Below are 15295 nucleotides of genomic sequence, written 5' to 3' on the forward strand. Positions count from 1 at the left end.
GGAGGGAGGGAGCGTGACCGACCGCAGCGCAGAGAAAGTCCCCCGAGACTGTGACCCCTGCGCCCGGGCGCGGGGGTGAGGGGGAAAGGCGGGCGGATGCGCAGGAAGGTGCCGCTATGGGACCGGGAAAAAAAACACCGACCCCCCAAACCGCCCACTGGAGTTTCTCAGCCCGAGTTCTCCGAGAGCGGCCGAGAGACGCCCCCCAGGGCTGCGCCGCGCCTCCACGACCGCAACCTGTCCCAGCCTCGCTTCTGGTGGGGGAGCTTCGCGCTCCCTTCTGGGTTCGGAGCCACCACGTGACTTCCACGAAGACGGGGGGGCCCAGCGGAAAGCTGCGGCAGCGGTGGGATTTGGGACCCCGGGGTGCGGCGAGAGGGCGGGGAGAGGAGGAAACGGAGCGGGGGTGGGAGAAGGCGGGGCGGGGCGGACTCGGGGACGGGAAGGACGGCGCGCTGGGACCGGGGGTGGGGAAACCCGGGCGCCGCGCGGTGGAGCCGGGGGAGCGGGAAGCCCGGGGGGCGGGGCCGAGGCGGCGGCCCGCAGGTGCGGGGGCGCAGGGATGCGTGCGGCCCGAGGGAGCCGGTAGGCAGCGCCCCGCGTGCAGGGCGCGCCGGGCCGCGCGGCCGCTCGTCCGCGAGGCTGCGCGGCGGGCCGGGCCGGGCCGGAGCAGCGCCCGGCATGTCGCAAGGGCTCCCGGCGGCCGGCAGCGTCCTGCACAGGAGCGTCTCGGCGCCCGGGAACCAGGCGCGGCCACAGGTAGCGAGCTAGATAGAGGCTCGGGGGGATGCTCGGGTTGGGGGGAGTGGTGGGCGCGCTACGAGGGGCGCGAGGAGGTGGGTGCTGGGGCTCCCGGCTGGGGACTGATGGGAGCAGGGGTGGAGGGCAATGCGGGAGCCGGACGCGAGCGGCGTGGGAGGCGCGCGGGGACCCAGCTGTGCGCCTCTGCCCGGCCGCCCCGAGCGCAAGCCAGGTGCCTGGAGCGTCCGGGATGGTGCCTGGGCTCCTGAGCCTGGGAGGAGCAGAGGTCAGAGGGCGCCGACGCCTGGTAGGGCTGGGCACTGTCCACGCTGCCCGGCACGTGGGGTCCGGGCCTCCCTAGGTGTCGCCATCCGTGCGCCGCCGCCGGCTGCCACCCCATCGCCGGAGCGCGTGGTCCTTCCCCGCCGCGCCGAGCTGGGGCCAAGGTGTGGAGAGGGGAAATTCCGCTCCGAGGGGCGGCTCGTGCCTAGGCAATCTCAGCATGTACTCTCCTCCGGCGGCCTCCCGAATGGCCCAGGGACGCGAGGTGGCGGCCCGAGGTGGGCAGACTCCAACCTCAGGGCGGGTGGAGAGCCCTCGGCGGGCGCCAGGTCCTCTGCGCTGTCCACCACCGTGTTTACAGCCGCTTACTCGGGGAAACACACAAGGTTGCCGGTAGGGACGGCAGACCGAGAACTTCTCACTCAACTACGTTAGGACCGAGTCTTTTCAGGGTTATGCCCTGCTTCTCAGTTAGGAGCCTGGTACAGAATGTCATCGGGTGACGCTAGGGAGTTACACAGCTGAGTCTGGGCCTCAGCGTTGCCACACACAGGCTGAGTAGCCTTGGGGAATCTGCTTCACCTCTCTGAGCCTCAGTTTCTCCACATGTAAAAATCAATATAATATAACTTCTTGTGATTTTTATGAGGACTAATAGAGATATGGTTAGTAATATATGAATATCTCAACATTTTGCTGCTCTCTTTCTGCCTTAATTAAATGTTTCTGCTGGTTGTCAGGTCCGACCATGTGGTAGGTGATAAATCCAGTTTGGAGTGTCCACTTTTACAGGGCAGGATGCATGCTCCTCCCTTGTGCCTTATGAATCTCCAATGAGGACCAGAGAGGCATGATTTGGTGATGAGTGCTATAAGGGACTCAGCAGAAAATAGCAGTCTCAACAGAGGTTATTGAAGACACACCATGTGGCGCTTTGGGATAAAATCTAGTTTTATCTTATGCAGCTCCAAGCACTGGGCTGTTAGGATGATCATGGCAGAGATTACTGACCACTTGTTCAGGGCATGCGTCTCTAGTGCCCAAGACAGTGCCTGGCACATGGCAGGTACTCAGTTAATACTTACTGAAAGAATGAATGAATCACACTTACAACAAATGAGAAAATCGAAAAATCAGAGAGTGTAAGTCATTTACCCAAGGCCATATTGCTAGTAAGAGACAAAACCAAGACCCTGTATTTCTAAAGCTAAAGTTCTGTTTGTCAGACTCCCTGTTGTGTTCTGATTACCTCCACCAAGACTTCTTTGCCTCTTAAAGACTGCATCTTAACATCTTGTGTCCCTTAAACACTGTCTTCAGGCCACTTCTCTATGTCACATTCTTTCTTCTTTTCCTTTCATAGCTTTATTTTCTTGCATATGCTGAAAATTCTCTACTCACTGTAACTTGGGGAGATATGTATCTTTATTATTTGGAATATTAGACCAGATAAAATGATATCTGAAAACATCTGTTATTTCATGTTATCAATATTTGCTTTCCATTAATAGTAATAACTGAGTAGCTTTCCTGTGTTTGTATCCCACTGATTTCTTGATCTTGAAACTCTTTAAAGGTAGTATTTCTATGGAATCTTCTCATAGGTCTCTGGGAAGCAAATACTATACCCCTCCTCTGTTTTCTATAACTGGATGAAGTGCTTTTTACCATTGTAGGTGCATTTTTCTGCCTGCCTTTTCAGAATAACTCTTGAAGGACTTGACTGCTGCTGCTGCTGCTGCTAAGTCGCTTTAGTCGTGTCCGACCCTGTGCGACCCCACAAACAAATCTCATGTATAGCTAAGAGCTTTCAAGACACATCATCAATTTAGGATTCAAATTGCTCTGACCTGTGAAATAAAATGTCAGTCAAACACTGTTCAAAGGGATGAGCTGCCTGTGGCATTTAGGACCACTTGGTGTGTTAGGAGAGTTGCATGATTACAATCAGTAACCAGCGTAGTTGTGATTTGCACACAGTGTCAAAAGTACCTGTTTGTGTGTGTTGGCGGAAGGCCTGGCCCACGGCAAGTCCCAGATAGCAGCCGCCTTCTGCCTTTCCCGTCCTCAGTTGCACACCAGCACCACACCTCTTCCAGGCACACACCCCGTGGGGTGGGGGAAAGGTTTGAGAACGTTGGTTTGGAGTCCAGCAGACGTGAGTTCCACTTCCCGTTCGGCCCCCCACTAGCTGTGATACCTGGAGCAAGTTCCTCAACCTCTCGGAGTTTCTTATTCCTCATCTTTTAGATGGCAGTCCCACCACACAGGTCTCGGGGGTGGCAGGGGCGGGGTAGCAGCTAACCCAGCCATAGCTCATGGCTAGTGCTCCCTCGACGTGGGGCCACTGTTCCCCTGCTGATGGAGCAGCAAGCGCTGCTGTGACTGCAAAGAACACGGTGACGCTCCACGAGCAGGGCTGGATGAAGAGAGCGGGCAGAGGAGGGGCGGCGAGGGGCCTCAGCATCCCACCTGACCACGACCTTTCCCCCAGAGCCCTGAGGATGATGACAGGAAGGTCCGGAGGAGGGAGAAAAACCGAGTTGCTGCTCAGAGAAGTCGGAAGAAGCAGACCCAGAAGGCTGACAAACTCCACGAGGTGAGCAGGTGTTTGGGGCTGAGCCACGTGAGGGCCACGGCAGGGAGTGGTCCTCTGCCCCTGCAGGGTGGTGGCCACGAGGCTGCGCCCTGGTCATCGCCACTTCGGCCACGGGCACGTCTAATCCCACTGCCTCCCTCCAGCCCAGCGTTCCGAGTCTTCCCTCTCCGGTGTCTTCATTGCTCCCTCACTGGTTGTATCTCACAGTTCTCTTTTAATTTTAAAGCGAGGAAACTTCCTTTTGATCCTAACTCCCTTTCAAGCTAGTGCCCCGTGTCCTTTCTTTCCCTCCTTTATTTACCTGCTTCTTAAAAAAAAAAATTATTGAATTTATTTGGCAGACAGGATCTATTTTCATGGTATGTGGGATCTAGTTCCCTGACCAGGGGTGGAACCTGGGCCCCCTGCATTGGGAGCATGGACCACCCAACCACCAGGGAAGTCCCTCCCTGCTTCTTGAAAAGAGACCTGCTGTCTCGATGTCCCCAGTTCCCATTTATTTCCCAGGCCACTGTGATATCCTTTCTGCTCCCCAAACACACACAGACACACACACACACACACACACACACAGACATGCAAATTTCCTACAGAAACGGCTCCACTGAGTCCGCTAGTGTCCTGGCACTGCCCGGTCCAGGGACCTCCTTCTAGTCCCCTGATCCTTGACCTTGCTGGGACCTCTGACAGCTTCTTGGAACATTCTTTCACGGTCTTTAGCTTCTTTATTTTTACAACTTTAAAAGAGTATTTATTTGCATTTATTCCTTTGGCTGTGCCAGGTCTCAGTCGCAGCGCTCAGGTTTTTCAGTCTTCATTGCAGCATGCAGGATCTTATAGTTGCAGCATGTGGAATCTAGTTCCCTGACCAGGGATTGAACCCGGGACCCCTGCATTGGAAGTGTGCAGTCTTAGCCAGTGGGCCACCAGGGAAGTCCCCCCTCAAGGTCTTTAGCTTCCTATTTCTCCTGACCCTCTTAACCGCTTTTTTCTGTTTCTTTGTTCACCTTTCTACTTGTCTGTTTTCTCAAATGTTGGTGCTGACCATGCTTTCAGACTCTACCCTTTTTTCCTCTCACCTGGGAGATTTAATCTGTTGATCTGTCAGCTCCCAGCATCGCTTACCCTCAGGTAGGCAGTGATCACTGCAATAAGACCTCTGTCCTGGCCCTAACCCCACACCTCCAGGGTCTGCTTCGAGGCCTCCAAATGGGTCCCCTCAGGCTCCTTGGTGGCAGCCTGGCCATAATAGTGGGATTGCTCATCCTGAGACTTCCTCTTCTCAGCTGTCTTCAAATTGTAATATGAAGCTAATGAACCATCGACCCATCACCCCAATCAGGAACCTGAGGGTGATGCTAGACTCTTTCCTTTCCTGCCGTCCCTGTGGATTATCCCACATAATCTCGAAGCCAGGATGCGGGAACCACTCCATGTCAGGAAGTGATGTAGAAGGCATCCAGGATCTGTCCAAGGAATCGACGGCAGCTCTGCGCTCATCTTTACACAGGATTGATGTGATCATTAAGGGTTTTGGTTCAGCAGTTTCCTGCCAATCTTTCTGGCTGTAGATGGTCTCAGCACGGCCAGTCTGAGGGTGTTGACAGCATTGGAGACTTTGGGGTGTTATGAGTGGGAAATGACTGCCTCTAAAAACCCCTTCACAGTGAGCAGAGAACAGATTTAGAATGCACAGCCTCCAGAGAGAGGAGACCCACTGATGTAAATTCACAGAGGGCCATACATTATAAATGCTAGATTCTTTCTTGAAAGTAGGAAGCCTGCATTGTAGAAAGAGATTAGGACCTTCAAACCAGGGTCTGGGAAAGCCTGTCCCAGACTGGATTGTTCTGTAAAATTCCTCAGAAGAATTGGGATGTCTTTTGCCTCCTTTCTTCCCTCCCCTTGCTCCTGAAGCAAGCCTGGTTCTAGCCTCATGTTACCAAACAACCCCCAGAAGGGATTTGTGGCTCAGTCAGTGCACAGCCCTATGTTCAGAGCACATGCGCCAGCCTGACAGCTGGGCCCTTCCTCTCGAAGAGCTTCTAGTTGGAGATGGGTATATTAATATCAAAACGCACCAGAGGATACTCGGTTTTAAGACCTCTGTGATTATGTGTGCAGAGGTGACTAAATGACTTGGATAAGATCTTTTGTGGAACAAGGTCAAGTAGATTCATTCAACAGATATATATTTTTAAATTTTTATTTTTATCTATTTATTTGGATATACCAGATCTTAGTTGCAGCATTTGGAATCTTTGATCTTCATTGCAGCATGCCAACTCTTAGTTGCAGCATACTGGATCTAGTTCCCTTACCAGGGATGGAACCCCGGCCCCCTGTATTGAGAGCACGAAGCCTTAGCCACTGGATTCCCAGGGAAATCCCTCAACAAATGTTAAATAAGAACCATTGCCAGCAAGGCACTACCACTGGGTCACAAGGAGAGGAATCAGATCTCATTCCTGTCCTGGGGAGGTATAAGAGTCTTAAAGTGAAACTGAAGTGAAAGTTGCTCAGTTGTGTCCGACTCTTTGCAACCCCATGGACTATACAGTCCATGGAATTCTCCAGGCCAGAATAGTGGAGTGGGTAGCCTTTCCCTTCTCCAGGGGATCTTCCCAACCCAGGGATCAAACCCAGGTCTCCCGCATTGCAGGTGGATTCTTTCCCAGCTGAGTTAGGGGATTTTTATTAATTGTATTGATTAGTTCAGAAAGCCTGGAACTTATTCTGTATACCATGGAAGGTAACATGAATACTACAGCTTCAAAAAAAAAGAGATGGGTCTCTCTCAATTTCTGTCATTGTGGGATTTGATAACCAAATGAACTTGACGTCTGGGAAACTTAAGGGTGGTTCGTCACATTTTCTCCTGCCTAATCCCTCTTAGAACAGTGGGTGGAGGACCCTTCATAGCTTGTTCTGCTATCCATAGAAATAACCATGCCAGCTGCCCTTTCCAGAAACGGGGCTGATTGCTCTGAAACCCAGGGCCTCCACAGAAGACCACGGCCTCCCCTCTTTCTCTGGGGAGCTGCCAGGATGGATCAGGATCACGCACCATGGCGAGTTTTGTTGGGAAACACAGTGTCAAGGAGGCCAGGACAGTGGTTCCATCCGGACCACACAAGCCCTTTGTCGTCACTAGCTGCACACAAGTGTCGTTGGTCGCTGGTGGCAGTAGCCACCTTGGTGACTAGTTTTCAAACTTTGATGAACATCTGCACATTGACAGTGAGATGTCTGCTTCAGGTGTGTGGTGATGAATAATTCGTGCTCCAGTGGGTTGCGGGCAGGGGACCTTGCACACTGCTGTGGGTCACAGCTGAAAGCCCCACGGGCTCCCTGGGGCTCCCGGGCCACGTCTAGGTTGGGAGAAGTAAGAGGTGATTGGAAACCTCCTCCTCAGACTCGGAATGCGGCCAGCGCGTTGGGAGACATTGAGGGGCCATGAAACCCACCACCACCTGGCAGCCACAACTGCCCTGTAATTCCCCGAGGAGAGGAGCCCACCCGTCCTAAGAGTAAAGTAAAGCGGGGTTTTTTTGGCTAAACCTGCAACCTGTGGAATTTTAAATTCCTGGACCAGGACTTGAACCCACACTGCTCTGCAGTGGAAGCATGGAATCTTAGCCAGTAGACCGCCAGGGAAGTCCCCTTGAGTAAAGCCTTTATCCCATAAATTCCTCTATCCCATCTTGTGGGCTGCCATTGCTAAATATCTCCATTTAGCACGAGCTCTTTATTTGCCTTTCCTGAGCACTGTGAAGGGGAATATTTAGAGCAGGATGTGTTTAAAAATTCCCACCATCCTCTCCTGCCCACTCAGTTCTTGAACCTCTCTTCCCTCCAACATGCAGAAAGGTCTCCTCTAGTCCCAGCTGTTACAAGTCTCTCAGGCGCCCTCCTCCTTCCCCAGCTCTCCAGCGCCAAAGATGGGGGAGCTATCCCATCAGGCAGGACCCCCCCCCAAGGGCAGGTTGGGAGGGGCGCCTGGGCAGGCAGAGCCAGGGAGAGGCCAGGCTCACTCTTCAGGGTTGTCTGAGTTCCCCCGTGGGCGGGTGTTTCTGGAAGCCACACTGTGGTGACCAGAAGCGGTTCCTAGCATGTATCTGTGTGCCTTACTGTTCACTGTGGCTTTTCAAGTCACCCAGTCAAACCACTTACCCTTCTCTTGGGGATTTTGAGCCCGTATTCATCTCTGAACACTAGGCACACGACCTGGGTCCGCATTCACAGATGGGAACCCAAGAAGACGGTCCGGGTCTCTAAGGCCTGTTGCGAATGTGTCAGAAGTGGATCACACTGGTTCAAGCCAGGCACCCGGAGATGTCAGACTGAGAAAGGATTTTGAGCCAGAAAAGGAAGGCAGCAGTGCCATCCTCAGGAGCCCTAAATGTCACAAACTGACAACTGTCTTGGGCAATATGATTGTGGTGTGTGTTGCCCTGGTGTTTTCAGATATTGCGTGTTCTAAGAGAATGCTTCATGTCAGTCCTCAGTGGGTTTAGAAAGTGATGATGACACTAATTTGTACCGCCCTGGGCTGGTGACACAATTTTTCTGCTGGGAAGCATATGAGCTTAAGGCTTGGGAAGAGACTTATTGTAAAATCCTGAGTTCGAGTAGTCCTTTCCTGCTGGTAACCACCATGGGGGAAATTTGGGCCCAGGCACTGCCAAGCAAAAGCAGAATTTCTATCATTGCGTGAGAGCTGCGGCTGATCTTGGGGTTAGGGATCAGGTCCCAAGTATGTATGACCTCGGAAGCATCGCTGTACCTCTGAGCCTCGGTTGCCTCACTTGTGAAAGAGGGTCTGTGTCCTCCTGATGGCCTTTCCTTTCCCCTCATTCCCTTCCCGCCTTAGTTATCATCTCTGGCCCCTGGTTCCCACATACCAGTCTTTGCGTCAAAGGCATCTTAGACTCCAAATCTCTCCCCACCCAGACAGCACCTCAGTCCTCAATCAGCCTCTCTTAGGTGCTCAACCAGGGTTTCTCAAGCCCAGTGCTATTGACATTTGGGGTCAGCTATTTCCTCACTGGGTTGGGGAGGGTGTCCTGTGTGCCCTAGGGCATTGAGCAGCATCTGTGCTCAACCCTCTACCCTCCAGAGGCAGTGGTGCCCCCTTTGCAGCTGTCACCACCCAGGCTGTCTCCAGCCGCTCCCAGTGTCCCCTGGGGACTGCCAAGATTGCCCCAGTTGGGAATCACTGCCCGAAACAGCTTAATTTCCGAGGCAGAACTTGGATTTGCAGTGATTTCGCCACCTCCCATTCTAGTCTCTGCTCTGTGACTGTGTCCTGCAAATACCCAGAGAAGGCAGCCTGGTGACCTCAAACCCTCCCAGGGCAGGAGACTCAAGAGTCAGCAAGATCAGAGCTAGACTGATCATCTCTTTGGAAATAACAAAGGGTCTAGCGTTCTTGGCTTGTCTTACACACACATTAAGTCCAGGTGATTTTCCCCTGGCTGAAGAGGGTCTTCCTCATTCCTCTCTGTACCCACTCAGTGTTCCCACCTCCTCTTCCCCACTCCCCTTTTTTATTTTGTGAAACTGGTCTTGCCTGAAGAAGATTTTGACTTCTTCTCTTTTTATGCCCTCAGCCCGATAAAAAGCCCCCTCTGGCAGATTTATGAATAAAACTTAAGTCCCAGAAGAGAAAGTCCCCAGGGAGAAGGCAGCCAGGGGACCTGCTGGGCGCCCACTCTGTGGCCTTTCTGAGCGGGGGTTTGGGGCAAGCAGAGGACTTAGGCAGTGTGGCCCCTGTGGCTTCCAGAGGGAAAGCTCAGACATTCACGAGCATCTTGCCACACAGTTCAGTAACCACACAAAGGCATTTGGAATATTCTGCCACAGGAAGGAGTCTGTTCTTTGGAATCCAGTTAAAATCTTAGCTCACTGTGCTGTCCTTAGTTTCTCAGTCGTGTCCGACTCTTTGCGACCCCATGGACTGTAGCCCACCCAGCTTCTCTGTCCATGAGGACTCTCCAGGCAAGAGTACTGGAGTGGGTTGCCATACCCTCCTCTAGGGGATCTTCCCCACCCAGGGATCGAACCCAGGTCTCCTGCATTGCAGGTGGATTCTTTACCATCTGAGCCACCAGGGATGGGACCATTCAAACGTGTTCTCCATTTTACTTGGAGTGAAGAGCATTTCCAGTTGCAGGATGGAGTGTGTGTGTGTGTGTGTGTGTGCACGTGTTGTGCACGCTTGCACACATGCATGTGCAAGCTACCCAGAGCTATAGTCTCTCTCAGCCTCTGCTGTGGGCAGGCTCCCCGTGGTGCCTGTGCCCCCATGCCCTCCTCCCATCCAGACCCTTCCAGCCCACGGAGGGCCTCTTACTGCATTAGGAGACTGACTTCTGACTCCAGAACTAGAGCTGGTCAAAGCCCAGACGAGAGTGTGGGGAGCTGGGGGTGGTAGGTCTGGGAGAGAGCTGCAGGCAGATGTGGCCAGCTCCCTGGGGGAGCCAGAGTCATCCCCGGACAGCCTGTGGGCACGTGGGTGAGGCCTGCTGCCATGGACAGTATTCCAGGCCACCCTGAGAGCCTGCCTTGGAAAGACAGGGGGCAGAGGGACAGCTTCAATGGCCTCTGCATGGAACCCCTCTGGGGCCCTTGTTCTGAGCGGGAGGAGGGTGACTAGAAGGGGGAGGCAGGGAGGAAAGAAGGTAAGAGGAGACCGAGGGCAAGAGTTGAGGAGTCACTGATGTTGAGGAGTCGTAGATGTTGGCGCTGGGGCCGGTCAGAAGGGTTATAGGAGAAGGTAGCAGAGGCTCCTGGTTGCTATATGTTTCTAATCTTTGGGGAGAGACTTTATTTACTATAAGTAAGATTGAACTATGATACAAGACTGAAGAGAACAGATAATGAGAGATGTGGTTTCATTAGGTGCTGTAATCAGGGAAGCCTTCCTGGAGGTGGTGGACTTGAGCTGGGCCTACATTCGAAAAAAGGAAGATAGCTCTGTTGAGGAGAACAGCTTTAGCAAAGAGGGAGAGCTGAGAATTTGCATGTGTCTTCATACTTGTAAGAAGATCAGACTTTTTCCGTAATATTTCTCAAACATTACTGGTAAGATAATAAGGTTGGGTCCCCAGCTCAGAAAATGCATGGTACGACAAAGCCTAATCATATGAATCAACCTAGAAATGGTTGAAAACAGCTTTTCAACAAGATGCAAATGAGACTGTCAGCCTTAAGAAGGTCAGGCTCTGCAAGTGGCCGAGTATTGTAGGACTTACTAATGAAGAAAAAGAAGACTTGCTTCATCAAATGAGGGGAAAACTTAGAGCTGTGTGGTATCACCAGTTCAGGAGCTGACACAATCAATATTCAAAATGATTTTGCTGGGCTGGAAGGTGCCCAAGAAACAGGGTGAAATTCAGTAGAAGTAGATGTAGAGCCCACCCTTAAGCCAAAATATAAAAAAACGGTCATTCAAGCAAGGACAGAGGTGCAGCAGATGCAGGCAAATCCTGCACTTCTCTGCAAGCTCAGGGAGAAGAATCTCTCGAGCCAGCTGGCTTTGAATGTGGGTCCCACCCAGAGCAGACTACCTCTAGACAGCTGCCCTCCGCATGGCCCGTCCCTCTCGACTCATGCACTGCACTGCGTTAGGGGAAGTTTGCTCAGAGCCCCTGGCAAATGGAACATACATCGGGAATGGCCTCCAGGAGGGCAGAGGAAGCAGAAGTCCTAAAACCCAAGGAGCCGGGAGGACCTGAGGCAGTTGAGCTCAGAGAACACCTAAGGGGAAGTGGTATGGGGCCATCTCACATTTCAAGAACTGTGATGTTGAGAAAGTATCCCACGTACTCTGTGTGGTTCCATAGGTGGAACCAGGCCCAGTAGGTGGGTGTGAAGGGGAGAAGGATTTTAGATCAGTACAAAGTGGAGCTTTCTAATAGAGCGGTCAGAAGGAAGTATCCTTGGAAGAAGGAGAGAGTCGGATGTGGGAGATGGGATTACATAGGGAACACTGGGTGGGTTGGGCTAAGGGCTCTCTGATTCCGCCCCCCGCCCCGCCCCCAGTTCTAAGCCTCTGTAAACTCTCACATAGTGGAAACTTATTAGGTGAGTGTTGAAGCAAAGCCAAAGCAACAGGTATTTTTCACTCATTTACTCAGCATTCAACAAACATGCGTTCTGTTCCAGACACTTTTCCGGGTGCTGGGGCTAGAAGAGTGAGCCCAGCACAGACCTTCAGAAGCAGATCAGCAGCTGGGGGCAGGGGCGGCTGGCTGCAGAGGGAGATTGAAGGAGGAAACAGAACAGGCTCCGTCTTGAAAGCAGGACTCCATCTTGAGCCAGACTGTGGACTTGGAGCTTGATGCCCAGGATCTATGGAAATGACATACCAATTGGAAAACCAGGCCCCTAGAAGGAAGAGCCCCAGGGCTTGTACCTAGACTCTCCATTGCCTGAAAGAATACCCTAATTATCTGTGTAACTGAATAGAATCATACACTGTATTATGCTTATTGGGGTATGACCACAGGCCTATTGATAATTGTCCACTGTTAACTTCCTAGGCTTAAGGCATATGAATCACAGGTTAACTCTGTATCTTTCTTTTCCTTTGTTCAGACTAGTTTCTGGGAATTTGGGGACGTGGATTTGGGCATGAACACTTGGAGTATATAAGGTTTTCCCAAAAACTGGTTGGGGTCCTTGGCTAAGAGGAGACTCTGCCTTGGGCCTGCCAGTGTAGTAAACTGCACTCCATGATCTGCATTGTCCTTCTGAGTGAGTTTGTTTCCTGGAAAGTGTGGCTACAGCAAGATCAGGGAACTTCCAGATGGATGGAGACATTCTGTGTCTCGATCAAACCAGTTGTTTATGCTTGTCAAAACTCATTGAACTAAACACATAAAGTCTGTGCATTTTATTTTATATGAATTATACCTCAGTACAGAGAAGGCAATGGCACCCCACTCTAGTACTCTTGCCTGGAAGATCCCATGGGTGGAGGAGCCTGGTAGGCTGCAGGCCATGGGGTTGCGAAGAGCCAGACACGACTGAGCGACTTCACTTTCACTTTTCACTTTCATGCATTGGAGAAGGAAATGGTAACCCACTCCAGTGTTCTTGCCTGGAGAATCCCAGGGATGAGGGAGCCTGGTGGGCTGCCGTCTATGGGGTCGCACAGAGTCGGACACGACTGAAGCGACTTAGCAGCAGCAGCAGCAGCAGCAGCAGCATACCTCGGTAAGCAGCTTCCCCCCTGGCTCAGCAGGGAAAGAATTCACCTCAATACAGGAGACACAGGAAACGGCAGTTCGATCCCTGGGTCTGGAAGATCCCCTGGGGGAGGGCATGACAACCTATTCCAGTATTCTTGTCTGGAGAGTCCCATGGACAGAGGAGCCTGGTGGGCTACAGTCCATCGGGTTGCAAAGAGTTGGACCTGACTGAGCAGGTAAGCACACACACACACACACACACACCTCAATAAAGATGATTCAAAAAAACAAAGCCCTCATAGAACTTGCGCTCACAGAACCTTTCATCCCAGTGGGAGGGGAGAGACATGAACCAGAGGAACAAACACATCCGAGGGGTGGAGGCAGGCACCGTTAAGGAGAAACTGCCAGGGAAGGAGGTGAGCTTCGTGGCCCACAGTTAGATCTGCGGGAGGATGGAGGAAGGGCACAGGTTTCAGGGCCGATTTTGCGCCTTTCCTGTCTTCCCAGGAGTATGAGTGCCTGGAGCAAGAAAACACAGTGCTGCGGAGGGAGATCGGCAAGCTGACAGAGGAGCTGAAGCACCTGAGCGAGACGCTGAAGGAGCACGAGAAGGTGTGCCCACTGCTGCTGTGCCCCCTGAACTTTGTGCCCTTGCCGCGGCCAGACCCTGTGGCCGGCTGCCTGCCCCGGTGAAGCCCAGAGACGGCCCCCCTTGGCCCAGCGAGGAGCCCGACGAGTGGGTGTCTTTCACCCTGCCCAGGAGGAGGCTTCTCTCCACATTCGGGTGCCTGGGTCACCTCTTTGGAGCTCCGGGCTGGGTCCTCGGTGGCCCAGCCTCAGCGTGACGCTCCCCCTCCCCGCAGGAACCCGACTCAGGTCCTCCAGCGGAGCCAGGCCTGAGTCAGGCTGGAGTCGCTGTGCTTCTGCTTTGGCAGCTAGTACCTTCCCTTGCAGAATCATTTCCCCTAGCATATGCGTAATAAAGGCATTGTCGGGACGTCCTTGGTGGCCCAGTGGCTAAGACTCCCAGCTCCCAATGCCCCTGGTTCCATCCCTGGTCAGAGAACTAGATCCCACATGCCACAATGAAAGATCCTGCGTGCTGCAGCTAAGACCCAGCTCGGCCAAACACATAAATAAAAATATTAAAAAAGGCATTGTCTTCTCTCCTTTCGGCCAAGTTCTTGGAATTTAGAGACGCAATACCTTTCCTCTTTCTGAAGAGGTCATCTCCTGTTCCCTCAGGTGGTTTTGCAGCTCCTGGGTCTGATTTCCCCTCCTGGTCATCACCCCCAAGGACATATCCAAGCTAGGTGGGGAGGCATCTGGCGGGGATGGGACTCCCTGCCCTCCCCTAGTAGGGTGGCACAGAGGGGTGCTGGGCCTGACTCCTGCTTGTCATATGCTCTGTGTGGCCTCCCACCCTGGTCAACTTCCCACCCAGGCTGGACTGTCATGGAAGATTTTCTATTCCAGGCTGACTTTCTCCTGAATCTGTGCACTGTACACTGTTTTCTCTGTACACGCGTTGGTCACCTTCCATTCCGTTAGTACTCACAGGATCAGGCAGCAAGTTTCCTTTTATAGAAGTCTGAATCACTATTGAATGGGAGAGTTGTTCAGTTGCTAAGTCATGTACTACTATTTTCGACCCCATGGACTGCAGTACACTAGGCTTCCCTGTCTTTCATTGTCTCCAGGAATTTGCTCAAACTCAGGTCTGTTGAGTTGGTGATGCTATCCAACCATCTCATCCTCTGTCGCCCCCTTCTTCTGCCCTCAGTCTTTCCCAGCATCAAGATCTTTTTCATTTAGTCGACTCTTCGCATCAGGTGGCCAAAGTATTGGAGCTTCAGCTTCAGCATCAGTCCTTCCAGTGACTATTCAGGGTTGATTTCTTGTAATATTGGCTGGTTTGATCTCCTTGCTGTCCAAGGAACTCTCGAGTCTTCTCCAGCACCACAGTTTAATAAAGCATCAATTCTTTGGCGCTCAGCCTTCTTTGTGGACCAACTGTCACATCTGTATGTGACTACTGGAAAAACCATAGCTTGGTCTATATGGACCTTTGTTGGCAAAGTGATGTCTCTGCTTTTTAATATGCTGACTAGGTTTGTCATAGCTTTCCTTCTAAGGAGCAAGTATCTTTTAATTTCATGGCTGCAGTCACCATTCACAGTGATTTTGGAGCCCAAGAATATAAAATCTGTCACTGTTTCCACTTTTCCCCCTTCTATTATGGGACCAGATACCATGATCTTAATTTTTTGAGTGTTGAGTTTTAAGCCAGGTTTTTCACTCTCCTCTTTCACTCTCATCAAGAGGCTCTTTAGTTCCTCTTTGCTTTCTGCCATTAGACTGGTATTATCTGCATATCTAAGGTTGTTGGTATTTCTCACAGCAATCTTGATTCTAGCTTGTGATTCATCCAGCCTGGCATTTCTCATGATGTACTCTGCATGTAAGTTAAATA

The 15295-nt window shown here is 52.1% G+C and overlaps 1 protein-coding gene across 2 annotated transcripts; it reads left to right on the forward strand.

Annotated features, from left to right (window-relative positions):
• The first annotated feature begins 522 nt into the window (after positions 1-522).
• BATF3 (basic leucine zipper ATF-like transcription factor 3) lies at positions 523-13979 on the forward strand. Of its 2 annotated transcripts, none has more exons than XM_019976939.2 (3): positions 523-759; positions 3518-3622; positions 13330-13979. In XM_019976939.2, the coding sequence occupies exons 1-3, from the start codon at positions 682-684 to the stop codon at positions 13513-13515; spliced, it is 369 nt and encodes a 122-aa protein (XP_019832498.1). In that variant the 5' UTR covers positions 523-681; the 3' UTR covers positions 13516-13979. The 2 variants fall into 2 exon arrangements, with proteins under 2 accessions (XP_019832498.1, XP_019832497.1); XM_019976938.2 differs by lacking the exon at positions 523-759 and adding an exon at positions 3271-3422.
• Positions 13980-15295: the final 1316 nt, after the last annotated feature.

Source organism: Bos indicus, chromosome 16 (assembly GCF_029378745.1).
Source record: "Bos indicus isolate NIAB-ARS_2022 breed Sahiwal x Tharparkar chromosome 16, NIAB-ARS_B.indTharparkar_mat_pri_1.0, whole genome shotgun sequence".
Classification (NCBI taxonomy): Eukaryota; Metazoa; Chordata; class Mammalia; order Artiodactyla; family Bovidae; genus Bos; species Bos indicus.